The sequence below is a fragment of the Leptonotus elevatus genome, chromosome 4, assembly GCF_054856555.1.
Source record: "Leptonotus elevatus isolate MCC_2025b chromosome 4, RoL_Lele_1.0, whole genome shotgun sequence".
Classification (NCBI taxonomy): Eukaryota; Metazoa; Chordata; class Actinopteri; order Syngnathiformes; family Syngnathidae; genus Leptonotus; species Leptonotus elevatus.
The window spans coordinates 13,068,937-13,087,876 of record NC_141242.1 but is presented as its reverse complement, the minus strand read 5'-3'; the positions used below and the strand labels follow the sequence as shown (position 1 = coordinate 13,087,876).

Below are 18,940 nucleotides of genomic sequence, written 5' to 3'. Positions count from 1 at the left end.
ACGGGAAAGGAGTTGTCTCTGGAAGTTAGAAAAAAAATTATGGACATTCATGTTAAAGGTAAAGGCCATCTCCAAGCAGCTTGCTGTTCCTGTGACAACAGTGGCAAATATTCAGATGTTTTAAGATCCACGGGCGTCTAGCCAAACTCACTGGACGTGGCCACAAGAGGAAAATTGATGATAAATTGAAGAGACGGATAGTTTGAATGTTATCCAAAGAGACCAGAGCAACCCCCAAGAAATTAAAGGTGAACTCCAAGGCCAATGTACGTCAGTGTAAGTCGTCGTCGTTTGAGCCAAAGTGGACTTCAAGGGAGATGACCAAGAAGGACACCACTGTTGAAAGAAAATCGAAAAAAGAAAAAAAGAAGCAAGACTGGAATTTGTGAAAGTGCATATTGACAAGCCACAAAGCTTCTGGGAGAATGTCTTTAGGACAGGCTTTTTGGTAAGGTACATCAACTTTGTGTTCATATTTGGTCGTTTGTCCAGCAGTCTGGCCAATCTTGTTCTGTACAATTATTGTTGACAAGTGCTAACGTTACTGTTATTAGGGGGGTTATTAGTTGAGTGTGATAGTCCTACATCAACCTCGTTCCTATCTTGCATTGTGTTTGTGCTTGCAGATTAAAGACTGCAATCCTTCATGTTTTCATTGCTCATTTTAAAAACGAGCATTCAACATATTTTTCCTCAAGAGATTGTAGGGTGAAAGCTGCAGCTGTCTACTAGTGTAGTTTGCAACAACTACTGTACGATTACATGCAGTCAATAACACTGCTACTTCATTTTAGAATTTGAATTGGCTGCGTGACTGCCGGTATTTCACGCTTACAGTTTTTAGCAAGAACGTCACCCACATTTTTTTGTTAGGGCACGTACATCCTGGTTTCCCCCGGAGAGCCGTCATTGTTCGTTTCACCTATTTTTGAATTTATTGTAAAAGGGGGTCAAATTTTTTTTTTTTTTGCAATGCCTCAGTGTTGTTTAAAGGGAAGACAATTTGCAAGAAACATGAAGTTGACACATCATGGTTTGCCTTCACAGCCAGAATCTGACCCTCAGAGATGGAGTGAGTTGTTAAAAACAACAGCGGAGCAAATTATTTTTATTATTATTTATTTTATGGCTAGTGGAAATTCTAAAGTCACCAGCCAATTTTGACTTTGCTAACAACATTATTTCCTTCGCTGTTACCTGAAATGCATTTAATGTATAAAGAAAAATCGAAATAGCTTTTTCGGGGAGAAAAAAAACACACTTACACGAAGGCATTAAAAAAAGAAACGTCATACTATTTCACTTGTTTTCCCTGAGTGCTGCGTTACTCCAGACCATCAGGTAGCGCTAATAAACGCCTTCGCGTATTAACCCACTTCCCTCCCTTTTGTCAAACGAAGAAGAAAGATGTCCGCCTGTAGACTTTTTCGCTGCTGCATTTCTTCCAACTTTTCCCCACTTTTGTCTTTACTAACACGCTCGGCACCGCATTCGTCTCATCGGTTCTGTCCTAAATCATTCTTCCTAAGAAGCGTTTCGTCGTCGAGCCGGTTGTTAGCAGGTATTACTTCGTCGGCCGGGAAGGTCTTGTGTGTGTCATTTGCGTTTTAGCTAATACATTGGTTAGCCACTTGCTAAAGTAAAGGACGTACGGACGAACTATTTTTGAGCGCGTTGTTTACTATTTTTAAATTACATTTATATTATTTTTTTATTGGCTTTCAGGTCTTAAATTCACAGACAAGCACGAATGGATTCAGGTAGAAGACAATGGAATCGGCACTGTTGGCATCAGCAATTTTGCTCAGGTACATTTCGTCATGTTGAACGAGCTAATCGATCCAAATCTCGACACCAATGACCAACAATTTGGGTCAACACTGAATCGTGTTTGCAGGAGGCCCTGGGGGATGTGGTTTACTGTGGACTGCCGGAGGTGGGGACGCAGCTGGCTCAACAAGGTAACCAATATCTATCCGAATGTATTTTTACTCAATGTAATGATTTGCTCACCCCTGATGTCTCAGATGAATTTGGAGCTCTGGAAAGCGTCAAGGCCGCCAGTGAGCTTTTCTCTCCGTTGACTGGGGAGGTGGTGGAGGTTAACACGATGCTGGCTGACAAACCAGGCCTGGTGAACAAGTCTTGCTACAAAGATGGTAAGCAAAAAAAAGAAGAAGAAGAGCATTTCTCCAAAACTAACTAGGTATGCCACCTGGTCAGAAAGTGCCCCCAAAAAAAGTGAGCGTAAGACAACCGTTTTACTAGTTAATATAGAACTGGTTATATATGCTAATCATTAGCCTGGAACCCAGACTCATTGCACCAGCTCATCTAGGTACTCTCTAGTTGGCAAACAAATAAAGCCAACATTCTGCACATTCTTACCATTGAAATGTGCATGTAGCGCTTCTCCCTTATCTGTCTTATTGGTGGCATTTTTTCGCCGTAGAGACAGAAAATAACGTGAAAACAATGTAATCAAGTTAGGCAGCCTAACGGAGTGGCAGTGTAAGAAGGCTGGCGGTGGGTGGCTTCTCTTCTCGCGACAGCGAGTATCATTGTTAGTCCATTCATTTACAAGTCCATGATCTTGATACACGTCTTTTGAAATAAATACTTTCAGTGCTGTCAGTTCCTGGGGGTTTCCAGTCATTTAAAACTGAGCTTAACCCTGAAGAAACAAACTCGTCTCTCCCGCGCGCAATTTTTGGATGGACTTCCGCCGCCAAAGTGACGTTGCTCATGAAGAATGCGTCACAGTAAATGAACAAATTCAAATTTGATTGCACAATTCGGTTTGAGCCGGGCCAAATAGCAATCATTAGCCTTTCCAGACTCACTTTCTGCGTTCAAGTGGGTGTGGCTTGCCATGCTAGTTAATCATAACATAACAATCCGGTGTTTTGGCCCAAACCAGCTAATTTGGGCGAATTCCACGACTCACGTTTTTTTTCAACTCTTAATCAGGACTTCACCCAAATTTGCCCTAATTGGAAGTGGCTTTCCGAGACAAATGGGCCATGATAAACTGCAGTGTACCTAGTAAAGTACCACACTTGCGGCCATGAGTGTTTTCTATTGTTAAACGGTTCAATGTATGTGAACGAACTTCTTTATTCACCTTAATGGTTGAACATGCATAAACATTTTTGATGTATCAAAATTTTTAACTCTTTGACTGCCAGACGTTTTCAGAAAAGGGATGCCGTCAGTGCCAGCCGATTTAAGCATTTTGACTGATCTTTCAAGGTCCACAGACAATGTTCTGTTTGGACTATGGAAACACACGTACTACCAAATGAAAGATTGGACTTTCATCTTTCAGAAAAAAAAAGTTTGTTTCTACCTTATTCCGTTCTTTAGTAATCAACAATAGAAAATGGTTAGTTTGACCCAATTTCGCCTGTTTTGGACCAAAATACGGAGAAATCAAGCTTTTAGTGAAACGATATTATTTCATGCATTCTAGTGAATTTTACACTTCTTTTTGTCCATGAATGATGCCACAAACACCTAAATAGTGCTTTACTTCTATAAAACACTACCACCAAGAATGAAAAAGTGTTTTTTGATAGCAAAATACGTTTATTTACATTCAACAGTGTAACAATTTGACAACAATTTGGCAAACTATTTACAAATGTGTGCAACTGTGGTGCTATTTACAAATATGTGGATGTTTCAACGACAGTTTTTCTTTTTGTAACACTCTCCTGCGTGCAAAGAGACGCAACAGCATTTGCACAACAGATTGCCTCTTCGCGTGCTCCACTTTCTTGCAGGCCGTTTTTTCCGGGGAATAGCAAGTATATACTGCAGTGTGTGTTGCCATCAAGTCTAATATCAGGATCATGCTACGGTTACGTTACGGTGGTGTTACGTCTGGCTTCCTCATGTCCTTCAGTTGCTATACCGGGTTGTAAGAGATGTTCTTATCCACTCCATTCATGGTGGCATCGTAGTCCAGAAACAGTGTCTTCTCCGTGATCAGACTGTACCCGCTCCTCCGATGAATATGCATTGGACTCGGGGTACTCTTCATTGTCCGATCGAATGTCCGCTTGTGCAGCTTCGGCGTTAGCAGCGGTAGCCGCGCTAGCCGGTGAGGCTTACTACGTGATCATAACAGTCGCGTCAAGGCTTCCAACTTTGGCGTCAAGCTCGGAGTCATCATCATCATCATCATCAATCTGCATTGGTCGATGCCAACTCTCCATCGCCCGATCGAATGTCCGATTGTGTAGAAGTACCCGGTCGGCTATTGTGCGCATTTTCCGGCCTTAGCAGCGCTAGCCGCGCTAGCCGCGCTTAGCCGGTGAGGCTTACTACGTGATCATAACAGTCGCGTCAAGGCTTCCAACTTTGGCGTAGAGCTCGGAGTCCTCATCATCATCATCATCAATCTGCATTGGTCGATGCCAACTCTCCATCGCCCGATCGAATGTCCGATTGTGTAGAAGTACCCGGCCGGCTATTGTGCGCGTTTTCCGGCCTTAGCAGCGCTAGCCGCGCTTAGCCGGTGAGGCTTACTACGTGTTCATAACAGTCACGCCAAAGCTTCCAACTTTGGCGTAGAGCTCGTTGTCATCATCATCGTTGACATCAATGCGCTTTTTAGTATTGATTGATGCTTTCCGTCTTTGAAAAAAATGCTCAAGCGTGAGCTGCTTGCAACCGGTTGCTTGGGCAGCCATTGTGGGCTTATTCAGCCATGTCTCCTCAACACTCTAGCTCCGCCTCACGTCTTCTACTGACGCCCACGGTGGGCGGCCCATCCAACCTTGTGCAAAGAGAGTCATCGCTGCCCTCTAGGGGCCAAAACGAGTCTTTGACTAATCATATCTGCCTGATACTTTCAGCACAGCTGCCCAAGGCTTTCCTGCACCCGTTTTTGAAAAAAAAAAAAAAAAACATAGGGGACGTCTTTTAACGTCCTCGGCGCCCTTCCCTAGGTTTATGCTAAACGTTTTATAACGTTTATGGCAGTCAAAGAGTTAACGTCCTCGGCGCCCTTCCCTAGGTTTATGCTAAACGTTTTATAACGTTTATGGCGGTTAAAGAGTTAAAGGTAACAAGATGACCGAGGAAGTAAAAGATTTTGTAGACGGGCTATGATTAACCAGAGTCGAGCAAAAAGGCGATCTAACCACGTTGATGGCTGTGTTCAACACAGGTTGGCTAATGAAGATGACCATTGCCAAGCCCTCCGAGCTGGACTCTCTGATGGACGAGGCCGCCTATGAGCGTTACATCCGCTCCATAGAGGACTGAAACCCGTTCCCCACTTTCCTCCTAACATAAACACTTGGCAGGCTGTTCTGCCAACGTTGTGCAAATGTGAAGAATAGCTGCTGGTAAAGGCTCACTTACTTTAAGAGACCAGCCAAAGTTGAGTTCCTGCAGCCTCAAAAAGCCCAAAAATGAAGAAGAGTGATGCTCAAGATAGTCCATTTCTACTTTGGTATTTTAGTTATAGCAGACACAAGCGCCCTGGGCAAAAAAAAAAAAAAAGAAAGAAAGACAAAAAAGCACTTTGACTTTGTATGTAGACTGTGAGCGACTGTACAATAAACTTCTTGATTGAAACAGATGCTCTTGAATATTTTTTCCTTTAGTTATTTCTCAGTTTTTATAACGCTTCCTTTTGTATTAATTCTATTTGCTGTCATTTGAACACTAAATGTTAGGATCCAAGTGGCCATCTCAGAACTATATACTATACAGCGGTGTTTTGACTTAAGAGTGTACTTGCCATTTTTTCCAGTTATAAGTTAACCAATCTGGTTGTTGCAAGCAGAAGTTTACCTAACAAGCAAGCTTCAAGCACTCTACCACTAGGTGTCAGTAGTGAACTTTACAAAGTACAGCCACCGTCAGATCACATGGTTACCTTGTAGTGGAAAAACAATGTTTATTGATTTATTTCTGTCACTATTAATATTGTCAATACAATCTGTCTTTGAAATGTTAATTTGTACTTAGTCCCAGTTACTTGATTTTTAGTATCTGCCAATGAATGCCCTTATCCAAAAACTAGAGATGTGCGGGTGAAGCTTTGTGAACCTTTGAGGCTTTCTTTCAAATTGTGCCGAAAGGGATTTGCAGCTTTGGTGCTTCAGTGAAAGCAACATATGGGACATCTAGTGGACGAAAGAAGTAAAAGCAACTTATGTTATTGACACTTATCTTTCATTAATAAAAGTCTAAATAAATCAGATACAGAGCATGTATAATTGACAAACGTCTGTGCTAATAAAGTTTTTTTCATAAATAAAATATGATTGACGTGTGTATGTTGATGTTTATTATAAACGGGAGCAGCCTACTTGTGAACAGTTTCAAAAGGACGCAGGCCATGGAATTATTTATTTAGAAGTTTGTATTATTTTTTTACTTCCACAATCGAAGATTTTATGCGGCTCCTCTTCACGCTCTCTAATTTTGCAGCTTTGAATATATGCGTCGTTCACTGTAATAAAAAATAAAAAAACACACCAGATCTACTCAGTTATAATGAGGCAACAGTAACAAGCAATATAATTAATTAAATGATACTTAATATTAAACATATAATAAAAGTAGCTTTGAATAGAGAACCAAAAAAAAAATTTCCCCACTCACTCACAAGATCTCCGGGGGAAAGCGAACTCACGCCACCTGCACCAAAGCAAAGTGACGGTACCACTTCAACACCCTGAAGACAACCAACGTTGAATTTAACGGGACCTTGTGTCAAAGGACCGCATAAATTCCAGTTCGTGATTTTGCGGGCCACCAGCCATCAATGCGTTTCGGGAAACAATACGCGCTGTGACGTATGAATCTTCGAACGTCATCGGTTACGTGATACTTGCAGAACGATACAAGCTCCGAAGCACCTTTTTGAAGCGGCGTGATTCAGGAAGTCCGAACCAAGCTTTGAGGTATCGGTTTCATTTGAACATCACTATCAAAACCCTAAGTAATCCATTCAAAAAGGGGAATACTGCACATTAAAATTGTCTCAAATGCCTTTTTAAATTAGAAAAAGATTACCACATTCGAACTTTTTATGACTGTCAAGTGCAGCAGTGGCTTGAGCCAAGTAAATAAATAAAAACGATTTCCAAGACCCTTCGATCTATTTCAGAAGCATTTCAAGACGCATGTGACCAAAACAAGACGCTGACGTTTAACGGCTGTAATGTATATGCCAGGTCTGGAGTGGCGCTGTAGCGCAGCCACAGGGAGTTAACGGAAAACGTAGAAGAAGACTCAGCGAAGAAGACAAACACGTTTTTTTCTAACTTTATTGCAATCTACAGAACAAACATGGCTTTGCGTGTATCAAAACAACATGAAAAAGATGAACACAGGAGCAGTGACAATGGCGGGTGATTCAAGTTCAACACCGCTTGTTGAACGTGGGAATAAAGAAACAAAATATTTTGCTGCAAAGGCATTAGCAAGCTAAGGAGGCTGCGCAAAACGACTACGACACGGCTAGCCGCCACTGTTGTTGACAGACTGACTCATTGGCGCATACGTCATCAATCTGCAACAATGCGTCGTCATCCAGCTGCGACCATTACGTCATCGCTGGAGGAATATCCTGCATAAAACTTTGAAATCTTTCCACTCTGGAGCCCGGTTTCAAAAGTGATCGGTTTCAAGCTCCGAAACCGCGCCATCGTGTGGACGAACGGCCTAAATGGTAAGAGATGTGTGAGGATACATTGAAACTGGCTTTCGTGTGGATGGGGCCTCAGTGGTGTCCAAGTCCGTTCCTCAAGGGCCTGAGTCCTGCATGTTTTAGAGGTTTCCCACGTTCAACGCTGCTGATTCATATTTAAGCCCATCAGCAAGCTCTGCAGGAGCCTGATAATGATTCTAATCATTGTATCAGACGTGTCGGAGTAGAGAAACCTCAAAAGCATATCAGGACTCAGGCCCTCGAGGAACGGATCTTGACATGTGATCTAATTGAAAGTGTAATGTAGCCAGAGATGAGGTGGACGCATGAATGTGTGTGAGATATGTCACTGAGTGAGGCAGAGGAAAAAATAATTTAATGCAAATATTTAGGGGTGTTTAAAAAAAATCGATTCGGCAATATATCGCGATCTTACAGTGCACAATTCTCGAATCGATTCTATATGCGGCCGAATAAATTTTTAAACATCAATTTGTGATGGAAATATTCAACAAAACATCTTACTTAGGGTTAGGGTTTACACTTTAAGAATGGAAGAATATTCTATTAATGGAACGTTAAACCATAATATTTTATTTCAGGGCTGTTCAAACATGAAACAGTAAATACAGTCGCTCAGTTATAAGCCTGAAGTTTCAGATAAATAAATACATTTTCATACAAATACAAGTACAAGTTTACTGATTAGCATTTTATAAATTTTAGTAGAAAAAAAGAAAAAACCCCGCAATAATCAACTTATAGATTTGTATCGGGATTAATCGGCATCAAATCGAATCGTGACCTATGAATCGTGATACGGATCGAATCGCCAGGTACTTGGCAATTCACATTAGTCTGTAACGGTCTCAAAAATAAGACTGCGAAATCCTGAAGGGACTGAACCTGGGACTTATGGCTCTGGATCACCTGCGTGTCGTAAGAACAGCCCCACCTGGTAGGACAGAGAAGCGATCCTTCGCGTTTGTGGCACGTCGGGCTCTTTCCCGCGGCGGGGGCCGCATGGGCGGCAGCCCCTCCATGCGGCGACGGTCGTTCTCCAGCCTCTCCCTCCTCTGGGCTCCCTCGTGCAAGACACTGGCCGTGAAGTCTCGCTCGTTGAGAAATGCCACGGTCTCGTCCCTTTTGCGGCTGACGTAGCCTTTGAGGACGGCGTTGTAAGGATTGTCGGCCGCGTCCGCATCCGGGTCGTCCAACTGGTGTTTGAATTCCATGCGCGTGATAACGGGAAGTAGGAAGTGTTTTCCCCCAGTTGGGTGAGCTAAGCCCAGGGCCTCGGAGACCAGACGTGGCGGCAGAGGCACCAGGTCGCAACCTGAGCGTTTGTCCACGTACTCTCCGTGTTGTCTCCGTACAAGGGCGACGTCTTGAAGAGAGCGACTTCGCCTCTCCTCCAGGTTTGTAACTATTCTCTCGGGGTATGTTTGGCCCAGCACCAGACCTAAGTAAACACGGGCAGGACAGGAAATGCCGATATCTTGACGGGGAACACATCAACAGGTTTACAGCCGTATGGCTGGATGTGCGTCGGACCTTACCTGCGCGCCGTAGCACGGACGCCGGGCATTTCCACGGTTTGTGAATGAGCTCGTCGGGCAGCTCTGCAAGTTCAGGACACCATTTCCTAACGTAGCTGCCAGACGGGTCACACGTCATGGCGGCGTCGACGGGATGCATGACGAAGTTCCAGTGGTCCAAACCGCACATGCCGCCATTTTGCCACATCATGGCGTCTATGGCAACGTCAGCGTCCACCAGTGTGTCCTATGTATAAGTCAGTCAAGGGTTGAGGAAAAAACCCACAACCAAGACCGATCGCTTTTGGTCTCCTTTTGGATGTAAGCAAACATAAGGAGTGGCATAGCTCAGGTGGTAGAGTGGCAAGCTGAAGGTCATGAGTTTGTTCTTCAACCCTTGGGTTACTTTGTTTTTTAAATAAACCGGTCAAATGTAGTCAAAATCTCTCCTTGCAAAATTTACTTAGAATTTCCGAGTGAAAAAAGTCAACCTGAAACATTTCTTGACAATAGTATGTCATCTGTGACCTCACTAGTCTAAACATGACACTCTGATTGAAATTACATTTGTGGAAATCTTTGACTGTCTCTCGATTCGATTCCGATTTTTGGCCCTGCGATTCGATACAGAATCGATTGTCGATTCAGAACGATTTTAGATTAAAAAATATTTGATCGACAATGATTTCTGCTTCAATTTATAGATATGCAAATAATTGTCATGATCTACTCCAGTCTGACCCGCTAATGCTAATTAGTGCGCTACTCGTTGCACATTTATCACTCAAAAGAACGACTGTTCATACAAAACGCTTCAGGAATGTATGTAGAGAAACATTTTAACATCCCTACGCTGCAAAAAACAAACTTTTATTGAAATAACTTGATCATGACTTTTTGCTTCTATGTGGCAACAACTTAAGAGTGTATCAGAACGAGCAGAACCACACTGCCCCTAAGTGGCCAAATCGTGTACAACATGAACTGTGCGCCCAATAAAGGCACACACAAACAATATAAAATAATTGAAATAAAATCGATTTTAGGACATTTAAAATCGATTCTGAATCATACTAAATGAGAATTGCAATTCTTATGAGAATCGATTTTTTTGGTACACCCCTAGTAAAATCCGACCATTTTTATCCATCTCGGAGGTGGCCATTTTCCCACTTGCTGTCGATTGAAGATGACGCCAATGTTGCTAAGGACTCAGACAACGACCAATCACCTGTTTTTCTAAAGCTGAGCTGTGATTGGTTGTTACCTGAGACCCGAGCAACATTGATGTCATCTTCAGTCGACAGCAAATGGCAAAATGGCCGCCTTCTGATATTGATAAAAATTACTTAGCTCATATTCCACTAACACAACAATAACCAGAATACCACATTTAGACTAGTGGGGCTGCAAGAACATATTATTGTAAAAAAAAAAAAAAAATTCACTTCCATAAACGTCAAGAATGTATTTGAACTATTTCCATTAGTTCAACATTTTTTTCCACTTTTGTTAACAAGAGTATGAAAACCTAGAATTTTTTATTGTACATTTGGAACAGACATAAAATGTGTGATTAATCGTGAGTTAACCAGTGAAGTCATATGATTAATTACGATTAAAAAATGTAATTGCCTGACGCCCTGAATTTTTAATGATCTTTTATTTATTTTTTATTATTTATTCACTGCCATTGACGGCTATAAACGTCAAAAATATATTTGAACTATTTCTATTAGTTCAACATTTTTTTCCACTTTTGTTAACAAGAGTATGAAAACCTATAATTTTTTATTATACATTTGGAACAGACATAACATTTGTGATGAATCGTGAGTTAACTAGTGAAGTCATGCGATTAATTACGATGACAAATTTTAATCGCCTGTCACCCCTAATTATTAATAATCTTCACTTCAGTGAATGAGTTTTAATAGCTTTTTCATGGAATAGGCAAATTATCTTGTACACACTTTGAGTACAATTTACTCTAAATATTTGACTCTCTTCCAAGTGTAAATTTGACTCTGTTTAGAGTCAAATGGACTCTGCAGAATTTGCTGCACTTGCACAGATGTTCCTTATTGTTTCAAATGGCACTCAAATGTCACATTTCTCACCTGGAACCAGCGGTAGCCCTCCTGCCAGGGCAGATGGAGGTACGCTATGAGGAACGATGCCACGATGTGTCTGGTGTAGTTGTTCGTCCAGCCCGTCAGCCACAGCTGCCTCATGGCTGCGTCCACCAGCGGGTAGCCCGTTCGGCCTCGCTGCCAAGCCTTCAGGTGATCACCATCGCTGCTCCACCGCAGCGCCTATAAACACCAAAAGCAGCCATGCATACATTTTCCGGTTGTATTGTAATGTAAAATGTATGCAGTGGGATGAGTAAAGCTCGGGAAACACTGCACTGGAGCACGAGTGCAAACTGTATCGCCCACCTTATATGGGGGTCTGAGGGATTCCCAGGGAAGGTCGGGAAACAACGTGAGCTGCCAGTACGCCAAATCCCTCCATGCCAGTTTGCGTTGGAATTTTGCCGGTCGACAGCGTGCCCCCTTGGCGTCCCACAGGAGCCAGCGAGGGCTGAGCTGACCAAAGTGGAGGTATGGCGATAGGGCGCTGGTGTTGGGGGCGTCGGCCCTGCCTGATTCTTTGTCGTAGCGGTACACACCTGGGAAGTGACTGGAATGAAGCTTGGGACACATGTTGGATTTTAAAGTGTATTTTACAAAGTCCACAGTATGTGTGGGCATTAGTGTTCATTTTGTCAATGAAAACTAAACAAAAATAATTTTGTCAACACATATTTTTCAATGGACTAAAACTAGACTAGACTAAAATCCTCATTCACTCCCCAGCCATTTTCACGGAAGCAACCCCCTTCGCTCGCGGCTGTTTTACTGGATTTTGTCTGCAAGTCACATTTTAGAATTTTGATTAATCACGATTAATCGCTTAATAAAAAAAGGGTTTTTTAAATCAACCTTTTTTTCCCCGCCAAATTTGAAGAGCACCAGGTTATGTGTTAATTATTTTGATATTTCATGTTATGAGGACGTCTTCAACATTTTTTTGATCCACTGCACACGCTCATCCTCCTCTTTTTCTAATCAGTTAATTACTTGCATAATTTAAAATGGGAAAAAAATGACCCCAATATTTTGACATGAACAAATATTCTAAATGTGATACGCAAACATTTATTAAGGGCTTTACTTTCATGCATGTAATTGTGTGTTTATGTGTTTAACACAACCTGTGCTACCTTAAACGTAGTCATCCGCTGTCATGCTCAGGGAAATGAATAGTACGATTAATCTGCGTTAATTCATGATTAATGTGATAATTTTTTGGTGATTAATTAGTCAGTTAACGCTTTAACTTTGACAGCACTAGTTCTATTGCTATAAAAACATGGAACCTACCAAAAGAAAGAGAAGAGTCTCTTCTTTCATCGGGAAAAAAATATATTTGTTCCCGTTTTGCAGCAATTAGAATTAGAATAAATAAACAAATAAATAAAGTTTCATCATTATTCACAAACCGGTTGAAAACACTGGGGAAAAGAGCTTGTTGCATCATGGCCCTGGTTGATCTCTTCTATTCTGCTGCGTTTTTTTGCAATAACTGACATTGCTTTAAGCAACCTCTTCAGTTCAGAGGCTGCATCAAAGCCTTCTGTATGCTCTAGCAATAATAAAAAAAACATATAAATATGTTTTTGGGACCATGGCAATATTTGAAATAGAAAGTTTTTTTAAATACGTTTTTGGGAGCAAATGAGTAAAAAAAACAATAACTGGGACTAAATCAATATGCATTTTCGTCGACTAATGAAGACGAGGCGAAAATGTACTTCGCTACATAAAAACTGGACTAAAATCGAAGGATATTTTAGTTCATGAACAAAAACAAGACGAAAATTATATGATTTTGTAAAATCCTGTCCCTGCTAATCTGCCACTGTGACACTGTTATGTGACACATAGTGACACCCCCCCCCCCCCCTTTCAAATCTGCAGCTAGCTAGTGCAACATGTACAAACACATGGGACAGACAGGAGGTGGTTTCACGGTGAAAGGTTAAAAAAAAATGAATATAATAATGTCCCAACAATAATGTGAATCCGACTGCTAACGAATGCTGGCTAATTTATTAGCTCATAGCATGGAGCCATAGTAGCCACTTGTTGATATACTGTAATTGTGTATCAAGTTGTTTTTCATCAAAAAGATGAGAACCTTTTTTATGTAAAATATTTATAGATCCAAAATGTTCAACATAATCTGCTGACAAAAAAAAGGGTAAAATGATTGTCCTGACAAAAACTAGACTAAAATGTTCACAGTTTTTGTTGCCTAAAACTAGATGAATAATTATTGGACTAAAAATAAAAAATAAAATGCTAGATTTATAGTTTAAAAAAAATGGACTAAATAAAACGGGATGAGGTTGATTAACTATGATAAAAAGTAACAAGCGTGATTGAAAGTTTAATAATGGCCGATAAAATGAACACTAGCGAGCATACATTTGAATGGGGGTCTTTAGTTTGGAAATGACGTGATCATTTCTGTGTACAAGTTTTCTCACCATCTTGGAGAAAAGCTTCTAGCCTGGCATGAGCACCCTCTTCACTGAAATCCCAGGACTTGCGGATGTTCTCTGCCCAATCAATCTGAAAGTGAAGAATTACCGTTGACGACTGGATTTTGTCACGGTTTGATATGTTGTGCTCTGATGACTAACCGTGGTGCCGTCCTTCCTGCGTGGCATGCGTGCCAAGCCCAGTGTGTCCAAGGGGGTGCCCCGAGGCCAGCTGGAAGGTGCGGGGAGCGACGTGGGCGGATCCAGCGGAACACCAAAGGCGGAGCCTGTTGGGTTCTGTTTGCAGCAGCTCATGAAGTGAGACACAGATCCAATTCCTACCAAACAAAACATGCGAACGTGAACACATTTTTTTTTCAATTGCTCTCAATCTTCAGGTTCTGGTAACTGTGACCTGCTCAACAGCATGAGCTCTTATTTTGGAATGACAGGAAGTGGATCATTCGCAAAGAGGAAGTGACAAACTGGTGAGGAAACAAAGAATGCTTATGCTATTTTGTAGTATTTATTGCAAACTTAAGAACTTATAGAAATAATTACCAAATATTGTTCTGAGTTTATCACTACGGTTGTTCATTTTCAAGTTGATGTATAGACAGAAAAATTAACTCCACAATGTTTGACGCACCTCTGAGTCCCACGCCCTCCGTACTGACTGAGTAAGGGTCTCTAGTGCAGTACGAGTGGAACATCTTGCATTGGACCCCGTCCTGTTGCAGCATCGACACCACCTCGTCATCTCGCTCCTTCAGCCAGGGCTCGTAGAGGGCATTGGCCAACAATGTCCGGGCCCCGGTCTCCTTCACCAGCTCTTTGAGCGTACGCAGAGTGGTGGATCTCACATCATTCACATCCAGGAAGACCAGATGACTGCCAATACGCTCCAGAGATGACCGAAAGGACGACAGTGCTTGATGAAGCCAGTATTTACCTGTCCCAGGAGGATATACAGAATGAGTGGAAAGAGATTAAATAGTTGAACACTATAGGTGATATGCATCCCTGAATAAATCCAACTTACAAGCTCCTCCCACAGCCACAGTCATCCCAGGCCCCTCTTCCTCTTCGGGGCTCCAGATGAATACAGGTATGACGGGGGCGCCCAACTCCAGGGAGCTAACCAGCGCCGGGTTGTCACACAGCCTCAAGTCCCTGCGGACCCAAAGCAGCACTGGCGCCGCCCCCGATGGAGAACGGGGCAAACCGACGACGTGCTGGGCTGCCGCTTTCCGGCGCTGGCGTCTGCTTTTGTAATGTTTTGTTTTCTCAGATAGGTCCTCCGTCATGTCACATTTTGTGCCCATGTCCCGCTTGGCAATGACAGTTCTACTTTCTTTTTTCTTGGCATGGTCACTTTGATTGGAGACCCCATCATATGTCTGTTGCCGTGTTTGTCGGCGATCTTGCATTTCAAGGAGAGACAGGGTCATTGCTAGTTCCAATTCATTATCTTCAGTCTGCCATGAAAAAAATAATTCATTACATTTGGAAACGCCTTTCAAGACCCTCAAGATTGCTGTACAACAATTACAAACTAAATAGAACCACAGCAAAAAAAATACCAGTGGTGAGGATCCCTTTCCCCCTAACAGTCTATATTCTTCAATGTGTTGGTTTATTTTTTATTTTTTATTTTTTTTGTCCGGTCAAATGTCAGCCTCTAGTGTTGCCAAACTAATTTTCTCAGGGCCCATGTAACTTCAACTATATTTGCAATGAGTTTGTTTCTTAAAATGATCAGATTTCACATTTGTCCCCACAAAACCAGTGAGCTGGCCCTTTAAGGTGTCAGTATTTTTTCGCCCCCTGTTTGTCCAACTGCCACAAGATGGCGTGAAAGCACTTCTCCATTATCTTGACACCGTCTTTATCATTTCAGAGCGCACATAGGCCTAAGCAGTAAATAGGCGATATTTTCAATGAATATCAGTGACTAAAAAAAAGTGAATAGGCGAGGAACACTATTTTTACACATGTAGGCTAACTTATACACATTTATTTGAATTAACAGTTACCGCATTAGCTTGAACAGGTGTCTGCTACTGTTTATATCCCCTTCAGGTGAACAAGCAACACTTAATTTGAAATATACTGATAAAAAATATATAATATAATCAAACTAATGAATAAATTGTGTGTTAAATTATTATTTTTATTTAAGTTGCCGAAGAAGTCCAAGCTAGTTGTACGTGCATGACGGCAGGTAAGCGAAAAATATTAACCCCCCAAAAACAGTTTTGACTTTGACTGGGATTCAATGTACTTTTATATATGCTGGGCACAGTTTGTTAACGGTTTTATCGAAGAACGAAATTGGAACATTAGCTTTTTTAGCGATAGGGAGGAAAATGGATGGATGGAAGGATGAACTACTCGGCTTGAAAGAAAGAAAGATTCAAGAAAGAAAGAAGAATGAAAAGCCGATTTTTTCCAACACATTCGACGTCACAATTTTTAAATAAATATCCATACAGACCGTCGGGAAATATTCCTCGTAGATGGCGACCAGGGTGGTGTGCAAGACGCGGTTGGCTGACGACAGAGGCTGAATAACGGGCAGAAACTCGGTTCGAGTCGCATGGTGACCCAAGAGGGACAGGCACATCGCGAAGAATCCCTCCGGATCCTCCCGACCCAGCAACACTTCCTTTAGGAGCCTTCTAACCACTGCCAGCTCGCCGTTTTCTTCTCCTCTTTGAGACATCTTCAACTGGAAGTCTTTTTATGTCACTTTCTTACGTCCAAACCCGAAAAGCATGCACCACATGTTACCAAACAGCTGACTGGAGTTACACAAGAAGCCAGTTTTGTAACAGCACTTTTTTTGGTAATGAACTAGCATGCCCACCAGGGGGAGCTCACGGCCTAAAAAGCCAGACAAACGTTTTCTGTCTGTCACCACACACAATCATCACCACTTGGCATTTCTTGTTCATTATGAGTAAGACTCACAGAATTCACCTATGATGAATTACCCACTCTGTTCTCCCCGTTTATTAACATAACATAGTCACTGGATTACTTGGGCCATCCCTTAACCACTCTATTTCTATGCAAAAAAAAAGAGAAAGATTAATGCCATGGGTCCCTACTAGCTAAATGTGATCAAACCACCACCCTTGTTTTCATTTGAAACACCACCTTCATCTTGCTTTTCAAGTGCACCCCTGTGATATGAGGCTGCAAAAAAACAAAAGGCAGCAGACGCTGTAACAAGCGGTGAATTTTTAATCATTCATTCTGCGCAGGGATTGATTTTAATGAGACTGTGCACCCGCCTTTGAATATGCACAGCAGGGAGCGCGGAGTTGAGACTCCTGTGTAGCAAACTCTGGAATTCCTGATAAAGAAATCACTCATTGTCTTGTTTGCTGACAGTAAAAATATGCCCGAGTGTTCCAGGAGTGTGTGACTCATTGGCCAGGGCCAAATGCAATCTATATTGTTCAGTGTATGAAGAGGAGTGCGTTGAAAGTAGCGCTAGCCTATGTGCAGCGAGTGAGAGGGAGAGCGAATGAGATTGAGAGAGAGGGGGAATCAATAGTGTTTAGACAGAGAAGTGGAGTCTAAGTGTGTGATCAATAGAGAGCAGAGAGGAGAGATTAGCTGCTTTTCTCTCTCAAACTAACACTGACAAATTGGTGAATTGGTGTATCGGCCTTTGGGCTAAACGGATTGACCCGCTGTTTCCATGTTCTGCCGTGTACTGTCAATAAAGATCTCTGTTCTGTTCATTGAGGCACTCTGTGAATGGACGGGATGAAGCATCGGAAGAAATGGGAGTCGGGAGAGACGCGTAAAAACTGAATGGACGGCAACTGGAGGTACGCACTAACAAACTATTTTTTAAATGGACCAAGACAGCGAATTGCCGTTGATTCAACTTCTATTGGTAATCAATAGACATGATTGGGTACATTTGGGTGGCAGAATGCGAGCGACTGCTGCTGATTTGGACTGAAATGACAAAATTTTGTGGCCAGGATTGAAGTACCGGATTACCGCCATTTCTTTCAAAGAAATCAAAGTTAACTCATTCACTGCCATTGACGGCTATAGACGTAAAAAAATCATTTTAACTATTTCTATTAGTTTAAAATTGTTTCCCACTTTTGTTAACAAGAGTATAAAAACCTATATATTTTTAATTGTATTGGAACAGATATAAAATCTGTGATTAATTGTGAGTTAACTAGTAAAGTCATGCGATTAATTACGATTAAAAGTTGTAATCGCCTGACGCCCCTAATTTTTAATAATATTTTCCTTATAAAAAAAAGATTAGTAAAAATAAAATATTTGTATTTTTTTTTTAAGAAAAATAAAAGATTATTAAAATGTAGGGGCAATCAGGCAATTTAAAATTGTAATCGTAATTAATCGCATGACTTCACTAGTTAACTCACGAATAATCACACATTTTATATCTGTTCTAAATGTAAAAAAAAGAAAAGAAAAGGTTTTCATACTCTTGTTAACAAAAATGGAAAAATATGTTAAACTGATAAGAAATAGTTCAAATGAATTTTGACGTCTATAGCTGTCAATGGCAGTGAATGAGTTAATCTAGGGGTGGGTGAGGTGGATAAATTGAGTGGATGCAATGAATAGTTGCGAAGGGAAAGACTGAGAACCAAACCTCCAAAATGGGGTTTGTGGAAGGCATTTTCTCACAGGTACGTATAAAATGTTTGCTTGGGTTGTCTTGGAGCAATTTAGGAAAACACAGAGGCTAGCCTGTTAGTAGACAACAGTGCAATATCAATTTCACTGTCAAAAGAGCCATTATTCTGAGCAATAGTAAATTCAGTTATTATCCAGTCACTCAGTGAACATGTTAGCGTCTATTTGAGGGAGGGAGGGGGGGGGACAAACCTGTTGAAATGTAGATTATGATTGTTGCAGTTTGAAGCAATTTACCTCACGTAACAGACTACAGCAATAACGGGACAATGCTACAATCATTGAACCTTGCTCTGCGAAATGAATTCTCCCAGTATTTGTCCACAAACTCCCGAAAATGCATCTTGTACCGAGCCGGTTGATTTCCACCGATCCGAACCACCCAATCACAGAGCGACGTTGTGTTTTGGGCGTGATATGCAGCTGTGACGA

At 41.6% G+C, this 18,940-nt stretch overlaps 2 protein-coding genes across 2 annotated transcripts in view; one reads left to right on the top strand and one right to left on the bottom strand.

Annotated features, from left to right (window-relative positions):
* gcsha (glycine cleavage system protein H (aminomethyl carrier), a) overlaps positions 1 to 6,207 on the top strand; it is a 6,324-nt gene extending 117 nt beyond the window's left edge. The window contains exons 1-5 of the mRNA XM_086074581.1: positions 1 to 1,561; positions 1,726 to 1,808; positions 1,898 to 1,961; positions 2,028 to 2,159; positions 5,177 to 6,207. The exon at positions 1 to 1,561 is cut by the window's left edge and continues 117 nt beyond it. Coding sequence (XP_085930707.1) covers positions 1,408 to 1,561; positions 1,726 to 1,808; positions 1,898 to 1,961; positions 2,028 to 2,159; positions 5,177 to 5,274 — 531 coding nt within the window. The 5' untranslated portion in view covers positions 1 to 1,407 and the 3' untranslated portion in view covers positions 5,275 to 6,207. The remainder of the gene's footprint in view (positions 1,562 to 1,725; positions 1,809 to 1,897; positions 1,962 to 2,027; positions 2,160 to 5,176) is intronic.
* Positions 6,208 to 8,248: 2,041 nt separating this feature from the next.
* Positions 8,249 to 16,638, bottom strand: LOC147175603 (uncharacterized). Its single transcript, XM_086073985.1, has 9 exons — positions 16,302 to 16,638; positions 14,847 to 15,282; positions 14,454 to 14,756; positions 13,967 to 14,142; positions 13,811 to 13,895; positions 11,655 to 11,887; positions 11,334 to 11,528; positions 9,235 to 9,460; positions 8,249 to 9,137 (listed from the first exon to the last, which is right to left on the bottom strand). The coding sequence occupies exons 1-9, from the start codon at positions 16,527 to 16,529 to the stop codon at positions 8,602 to 8,604; spliced, it is 2,418 nt and encodes an 805-aa protein (XP_085930111.1). The 5' UTR covers positions 16,530 to 16,638; the 3' UTR covers positions 8,249 to 8,601.
* Positions 16,639 to 18,940: the final 2,302 nt, after the last annotated feature.